Raw genomic sequence first — 8,255 nt, 5'->3', positions numbered from 1 at the left:
GATTCTCCACTCTCTGTGATTCAACAGAAGTAGAGCTGCTTTAGCTGAACGATGTAGAAACTTTTTCCTGCTGTGCTGACACGTCTTCATATTTAACAGAAATTCACTTGTGTTAATACATAAAATGGATTTAATTTTAAAGCTGTCCCACTGTGAAGAAATATTTCTTTTTTGATCACATCTATTTTTTAAGATATTCAACAATGTCCACACACCCTATTTAAAATCTAATATTACTAATCTACGCACTGCAGGGGCTGATGGGAGCTTTGAGGACCTGTTAGAAACCACGTGGCCCTCGTCTGATCTCACAGCTCGTCCTTGTTTGGCCTCAGCTGCATCAGAGCGCCACTTCTCCCCAGGTTCACCAGAGGAAACACCACTGCACAAAATGCTTTTCCTCCCAGCTGCTGCTCTGTGCTGTCTGTGTTCAGGTGAGTGTTTCCAGCCAATCAGGAGCCAACAAAGTCAACCTGTAACAAACACTGTCACACTAACCTTCATCTATCTGTCTGTGTCTCTACAGCACTGGTTACCATGGCAGCAGAACAGCTGATTCAGGAGCAGTTATCGCAGACCAGGAGAGCTGGTGAATCAGTCTCCATCAGCTGTGCAGGAACTGAGTTGTGTAGCAAAAATACTGTGTACTGGTACCAGAAGAAAGAGAGAGAAAAGCTCACAGTGATTCTGACTGTTAACAGGAATAATGGTTATGTTTATTCAGATTTCAACCATCCACAGAAAAATGATTTCTCAGCTGTAAGGAAACAGAATGGCTGTGAGTTGGTAGTTGCAAGAATTAGCTCTGCTCATTCAGCCACCTATTATTGCTCCTGTTTGAAGTCGGGTACCCACAGTGAATAATGATCTCTGCAGCCTGAACAAAAACCAACAGACTAGCAGAAATCAGACACCTGAGCACTTTCCTCATTTCTTTTTCCTTTAAGGGTTTAGAAATTCACTGTAAACAAATACAGGTTTGTGCCAGCTTAATCCTTATTTTCCTTAATTATCCTTATTTTTTATTTAAACACATCTTTTTTTATTATGTCATTAATAAATATTGTATACATGTATATTTGCTGTATATACATTTTGCTCTTTATTGCCGTGGCCTTTCCCTTACCGCATGAAGTGCCTTGAGGTGAATGCTGTAGTGATTCAGAAGTGTACAGATATAATTTAACTGAATAATATAAATATTTTTGCATTTTTGTTGATATTGCAAAATAAAACTAAACTTTATATAATTACCCCTTTCCAACAAAAAACATTTATTAGTAATCCTATTTTATTATTAAAAATTTTGTTTAAATGTATTTAAGTGTAATTGCAAAAAGTCAGAGCACTGTTGAGCCAACCATTCCTTTAACATTAAGTAGTCTAAGGAGCTTGGAAAGAAAAGCGTCTGGACTTCTTCAAGTTACTTGAAGACGTTTCACCTCTCATCCGAGAAGCTTCTTCAGTTCTAAGGTCAAATGGTGGAGAGTCCCAGATATAAACCTAGTGGGAGTTTCCCCCCACAGAGGGACAAAAGGACCCACTGATGATCCTCTAATCGCCTGAGCCAAGGTGTAAACTGGGTGTGGGTCCCAATCAGCCAGGGTTTCAGGTGAACTCATTGTGAAACCTGGCCCCACCTTATCATGTGATTTCCTGAGGTCAGATGGCCCAGGATGTGAGTGGGCGTTAAGGCGTCTGGGAAGGGATCTCAAAACTGGATTATAGATGGCAGAGAGTTGGTGTCGTAAACCCCGCCTCTGTCCAAAGATGGTCGCTCACAGTGGACATAGATGCTTCTTTCACTCCTCTTTCAAACCATCTGTCCTCTCTGTCCAAAATGTGAACATTGGCATCCTCGAAAGAGTGTCCTTTATCCTTAAGATGCAGATGGACTGCTGAGTCTTGTCCTGTGGAGGTGGCTCTTCTGTGTTGTGCCATGCGCTTGTGAAGTGGCTGTTTGGTCTCGCCAGTGTAGAGGTCTGGACATTCCTCGCTGCACTGTACAGCATACACCACATTGTTAAGTTTGTGTTTTGGAGTTTTGTCTTTGGGATGAACCAGTTTCTGTCTGAGCGTGTTGCTGGGTCTGAAGTACACCGGGATGTCATGCTTCGAGAAAACTCTCCTGAGTTTTTCTGATACACCGGCTACATAGGGGATGACAATGTTGTTGCGTCTGTCCTTCTGATCCTCTCTCGCTGGTGTCTGATCTTCTTTTCTCCTCCTCCAGTCTATCAATGTGTCTTTTAGATCCCGTTGCTAAAAGGCTGCTCAAGGTCCCACCATTACTTACTGCTTCAATCTTAAATATCGCCAGTCTATCTCTAATAATGTACCACATGCCTTCAAGCTGGCTGTAGTTAAACCTTTACTCAAAAAGCATCTCTAGACCCAGCAGTCTTAGCTAATTATAGGCCAATCTCCAACTTTCCTTTCATATCAAACATCCTTGAAAGAGTAGTTGTCAAACAGCTAACAGATCATCTGCAGAGGAATGGTTTATTTGAAGAGTTTCAGTCAGGTTTCAGAGCTCATCACAGCACAGAAACAGCTTTAGTGAAGGTTACAAATGATCTTCTTATGGCCTCTGACAGTGGCCTCATCTCTGTGCTTGTCCTGCTAGACCTCAGTGCAGCGTTCGATACAGTTAAACATCATGTTCTATTTGTCACAGCTGGCGGGGCGAGCCATGTATTGAAGGACCCAAGATGCAGGCACTACTGATGTGAGTGGGCTTTTATTGAGGAGGACGATGTACAACAAAAGGCAAAGGATGGCAAGAACAGAACTGACAAAACCTAACTGGACAAACTAAGAATAAAACAAACCTGAAACCTAGAGACACAAACGAAGACGCAGGGAAACATAGACAGATGCAGGGGAACCACACAGGATGACAGAGGGCGATAACGTAGACAAACCAGCAACAGGCAGGAGAACACACAGGGCTTAAATACTCACAGCAGTAATCAAGGGATGGGAGACAGGAGAGGAACACACCTGGGAGAAATCAGATCTGACGAGACACGGGAAACGTAAACTAAACACACTCACATGAGACAGAGACTTTCAGAGTAAAACAGGAAACTCACAGACATGGAGAACCAGACGAGACACTGAACTTAAAAGACAGATTCACGAGCAGACAGTGTGACACCATAGACAGACAGAGGGAACTCAGAGAAGTGGTGCCAGGCAGATGGCAAACAACTTGTTCACACCTGCATTTTTAACAAGTTAGACAGTGTGTTTGTGTTGGTCACTCACAGCATGCTGATGACAAGGTGTTTAAAATCAGAACTGACAGGCCATTTCATCTTCTCCACTCCACCGCCTACTGGTGTTGGCCAGAGGGGCTGATGGCGCGATATGGCAGCCTCGCTTCTGTCAGTCTGCCCCAGGGCAGCTGTGGCTACAACCGTAGCTGCCTCCACCAGTGTGTGAATGCGAGACTGAATGAATAGTGGCATTGTAAAGCGCTTTGGGTGCCTAGAAAAGCGCTATATAAATGCAATCCATTATTATTATTATTATTATTAGTGCTTCCACTTAAAGCTGCTAAGCTATTGGTACAATCAGAATAGTGTTCCCCTCATCATCTCCACACTTTAACCTTTCAATCCAAAATCTGGACTCATCACTGAACATAACATTCGTCCAGATGTTCAGGTTCCAGTGAACATGCTGACACTCTGAATCTTTCCTGTTCTGATGCTCAAGTTCATCAAGGACATATGTAAAACCTGCAGGATACAGGCGCTCGAGACCCGGAGTTCGACACCTGTGCCCCTTAAAAATGAATGCCTAACCCTAAACCTAAACCTACCAATAACTTATTTGCAACCCTGACAATGAAACCACATTCTGAGCCTCAAAAATTCCTTCAAATTTGTGAGGACCGGTATGTGTGTCCTCACAAGTGACTGTTTGTCCTCACAAAGATCGGTAGACAGGAACACACACACACACACACACACACACACACACACACACACACACACACACACACACTTAGTGATTCTCCTATATATGAAATCCCGGAGATCATCCATATTATTATTTTTCAGGATTTGAGGAAATTGGTGATGATAAATAATAATAACCCACTAATCTGTAATTTAAAAAAAACAAAAACTTTTATGGTTCAGAAAAGGTAAATAAAAACAAAATATAAAAAGTTACTTGTAGTTTATCCAAGAGAAGCACAGTTTCAGCCAAAATGATAAACTCCATGTGACCTTTCCTGGAAGTGAAATATGATACTTTACGCTCATTCACCTCAGCTGACAAACTCAACGGCAGAAAGGTTTTTGTATCAGTGTGTTTCAGTGTGGGAGGATCCGGTGATGAGTCCAACAGCTATCTCATCTTTGGCTCTGGAACAAAGCTCTATGTAACAGGTAAGGCTTAAAATGTATTTCACCTACTTGATTTTACTGTTTTTATATTCTGTGCCCTTAAATGTTTTAAATGTTTGTAAAATAGTTTTAAAAAAGCAGTGCACTTAGTCTAACTTTAAAACGACAATCTAAAAGCTGTCAGAAATGTATTTAAGCTTTTTTATGTAGTGTGCTTTCCATCTTAAAACCCTGCAGACATTTAAAGAAGTGTAAGAAATAATTTAGTAGCTTGTTCTCTGGTCTCAAACAGCTCCGCTCTAATGAGACGTAAGACTCTGCTTTCTCTGTCTTTCTCTTATCAAAAGAAAATTATATTCACAAGGACTGTGGGAGATTTTCTTTCTCTCTTCTTTCTCTTAGTGTTGCACAATGTCTAATGTTAATTAAATCAAATTTAAGATATGATAGGAATTTTGGAAATTATGACAGATTAGAAGCATATCTGATCACAAATCTGTGTCACTGGGTGTTTCTTAATTGTTATTTGTCTCTGTGTTGTGTATCTATCTATCTATATATTATTGAGTAGTTGAATTGTTGCATCTAACTTGAAGGTTATGCACCAAAATACAAATGGGCTTTTAAAAATGTTTCTATTTTTTTTATCACTTTGCATTTAAAGGTTTTGCTGATGGAACGATGAGCCACATTTAAGCAGCTTGTTAAAAAAAATCAAACTGTGAAGAATCCTGTGATTAGAAGGTGGTGTAGTAACATCTGTAAAATGATGTGGCACAAAAATATTCCACACATACATATAATTACATTTTGGTTCATGGTGTTAATATATTTCTTCAATTTTATATGTTTAACATGACCAAATAAAATAACTGTATGAAGGATGCGACAATTAGGAAGAGCCTGCTGCCGGTGCCGTACCTCAGCCTTCATTAGAGAAGGTTTAAATGATTTATTACTAAATTTTAGACTTAACATTTAAAGCGAGTTAAGTGCTAGAAAATATCTCTTGGTAGTTGTTGTGTATTGTTTCAATGATTTTTCATCAAAACAGCACAAATGTGAAATTTGCTATTTAGAATGAGAGGAAGTTATCTTTGAATATATTTGATAAGTGATTGTGCAACTATGACAAACATGAAGCAAATATATTCAAAGATAGCAGAGACAGCTGGTTTGCTGAACGGTTGTTTTAAAAAAGTAGATAAAGAAATAAAAAGAATTAATAGTGAGCCGGTGAGCAGTGAAACATACACATGAGCAGAAATTACTTTGCACTTCTAAAGGTGCAGCAGAGCAAGTCAAACATTGTCTTGTGGATTTAAAAGACGTTTCCTTTATCTTTGACGACAAGACTTCATGACCTCAGCTGCAGGGGATTCAGATAAAACCACAAACTAGTCTAATCTGGAAAAACAGGCCAGTGATTTCCCAGGATACACATATAAACTAATATGTATCTTTATGTCATTGTAGACTAGTAATGCATTTATCATATACTTAGTATTGTGGATTCTTTAGCCATAATTCATAGTAATATTTCACTGTAGCTATTATACCAACATAATCTGTATATTTCCATTTATTCACAGGGAAGTTTGGATAATTATGATTATGAATGACATAATTTTAATTTTCTGTATGCATAGATAAAAATTAAATTCTGTTATTAAGATGCACATATAAAACTGCAGAAGATTTGTGATAAATCATGGTACATATGTGCAGTACATAAGTGGGGGAACATACTGTGTATGTGTATATGAGTGGTTAATGATTATGGTCCATGCTGACGGTGTGAATGTGTGTCTGTGCTGCTTGTTGCTGTTAAACTTTAGATAAGCCGACAGTGAAGCCGGAGGTGACCGCTTACAAAGCAGCAAACAGTACCAGCCTCGGGGGGAGGAGCGCCCTGGTGTGTCAGGCCTCAGGAATGATTCCTCCTCTGGTCCAGTTCTCCTGGAAAAGAGAGAAGAACGGCCGGCTGGAGGATCTGCCCCCTGCTGAGGTGGAGCAGCTGGAAATCAAAGAGCCAGGACGCATCACTTCCATCACGGTGCTCGATCAGGGTGATATCTACTCATATAAATACCTCTGTGAAGTCAACCATGAGAAAGGCAAAGTGACAGGTCAAAACAAAATAGGTAATTAACACTTCATGACTGAGTGATTCAACATTCAGAGAATATTCAGAGAGCGAGGAGAAGGTCATTGACATGACTTTGTTAATTCTTTCCTTTTCTTTTACAGAGATTAGAGGACCTTCTCCTCCCCCACCGCCTCCCCCACGCTGGTTTAAAGAGAGGCTGCTGTGTCTGATGTACACAGTGCTGATAGCGAAGAGTCTGGCGTACTTCTGTGGACTCTCTCTGCTCGGGATCACGAGAAAGAAGGGACGTTCAACCAACAGCACACCTGCTAACTGACTGTCTTTATACAGCTTTTATGTCTCAATTACATTAAAATTAAACTTCCGCTAAATTAAACATGATGAATTTATGCTACTGACAAACTTGAAATGTTCACTGTCAGCAATACTTTGCATTTGAGTGACATATTCCTTCAAAATGAATGTGATTTATTGTAGATAATTAGAGTTTTGTACACAGTTGTCCTCATGAGAAAACTTCCTGTCATCTATCGCACACATGAAACATGAAACTTTGCTTATGTTTGCAGTTCAACAGCTTGTTGTGTTTTATAGACAGCAACAAACTGTGCCAAGGAAAACCCATTGGTACAAAAGCAGCTTTTAGTAATTTTATGTCATTCATATTTTAAATATTGTTTTATTAATAATACTTTTTTGTTACTGTAAGAAAAAACATCTTCTTTTTTATTATTTTCAGCTTTCAGCTGTTACAGAGTTACTTCTGTCCGTTTGACTTATTCTTTTATAGTGTCAAATTTTAATAAATCTATTTCTGCACAAGACTTTCTTCAAGAAAAAATTATTTGAAATATCGCTTTTCATTTTTTCTGTCTTCTGTAGCAAAGTAAGCTTACAAAAATAATTATTGTGGAGTAATTCCCTATGAAAAATCTATGAAAAGCTTTATAGTTTGTTGTAAACACCAGTAAAATATTTCTTTAGAATCAGATTTTGATATTTTTGACTTAACCAAATATAATAAATGATTCATAGAGAAATAAAATGGCCAAAAATAAACAGGAAGCTCAAAAAATTTGAGTCTGTAATACTTGTTAATAAAGTTTTTCATATATGGTTTATTTTTTATTCCTATGCAGTTTCTCTGAGTTCGCTTTAATGTGGCAGAAACATTACAACATTTAAAACATCAGTAACAGTGAACAGAAAATTATTAACCCACATCTAACAAAAACAGTTCTTTAAGTACAAAAATATTTTATTTACTGTAAAACAAAAGCAAATTGAGAACTCACTTAAGTTTTTTTTAAGAAAGTTACCGAGTCTTTTCAATGAGATTAACCTTTAGACCAAGGGTGTCAAACATGAGGCCCGGGGGCCAGAATTGGACTTATTTAGACTAACCAGAAAAACATTTTTAATTTTTCCTCTAAAATTAAAATTTACAATTTTAAGTTAAGAAATAAACAAACTTTAAAGTAGTGAAAATATTATACAGAAAATAAACCGTCCAAATCTGTGATCTGGTTCAAATAATAAATAATAAATCTTCAAGCATGAATTTATAAACAGATTTTACAGACTTAATCTGAAATGTTCAAATAATTCAAGTTTATTTATGCAACGCCGTTTCACAGCAGTGGTCTCGAAACAAAAGGCTGCTGGAGGGAGAAGTCATGACCGAGCACAACACATCCTGAGTCAACAAACCATAAATATGACAGATATCTTAATTTATTTCATGATAATTTAACTTCTAGGTAATTCATATTCTCAGTATTCGA

At 38.2% G+C, this 8,255-nt stretch overlaps 1 protein-coding gene across 1 annotated transcript; it reads left to right on the top strand.

Moving 5' to 3' along the window:
* The first annotated feature begins 391 nt into the window (after window positions 1-391).
* On the top strand, window positions 392-6,787 carry LOC146612787 (signal-regulatory protein beta-1-like). Its single transcript, XM_085377644.1, has 5 exons — window positions 392-434; window positions 527-847; window positions 4,287-4,403; window positions 6,200-6,505; window positions 6,612-6,787. Exons 1-5 carry the CDS (start codon window positions 392-394, stop codon window positions 6,785-6,787), a joined length of 963 nt encoding a protein of 320 aa, XP_085233770.1.
* The last annotated feature ends 1,468 nt before the right edge of the window (window positions 6,788-8,255 follow it).

The sequence above is a fragment of the Diplotaxodon limnothrissa genome, linkage group LG18 (assembly GCF_057381915.1).
Source record: "Diplotaxodon limnothrissa isolate DT_005_m linkage group LG18, D_limnothrissa_male_GT1.1, whole genome shotgun sequence".
NCBI lineage: Eukaryota > Metazoa > Chordata > Actinopteri > Cichliformes > Cichlidae > Diplotaxodon > Diplotaxodon limnothrissa.
Note: the sequence above shows the minus strand (reverse complement) of the source record. Positions and strands in the feature narration are given on the sequence as shown.

Bases quoted from the DNA above. Each gene is read 5' to 3' on its own strand.
- LOC146612787 (XM_085377644.1), top strand. From the start codon at position 392: ATGCTTTTCCTCCCAGCTGCTGCTCTGTGCTGTCTGTGTTCAG. The intron at 848-4,286 runs GTACCCACAGTG...CATTCACCTCAG, and splicing joins TTGCTCCTGTTTGAAGTCGG to CTGACAAACTCAACGGCAGA. The intron at 6,506-6,611 runs GTAATTAACACT...TTTCTTTTACAG, and splicing joins GACAGGTCAAAACAAAATAG to AGATTAGAGGACCTTCTCCT.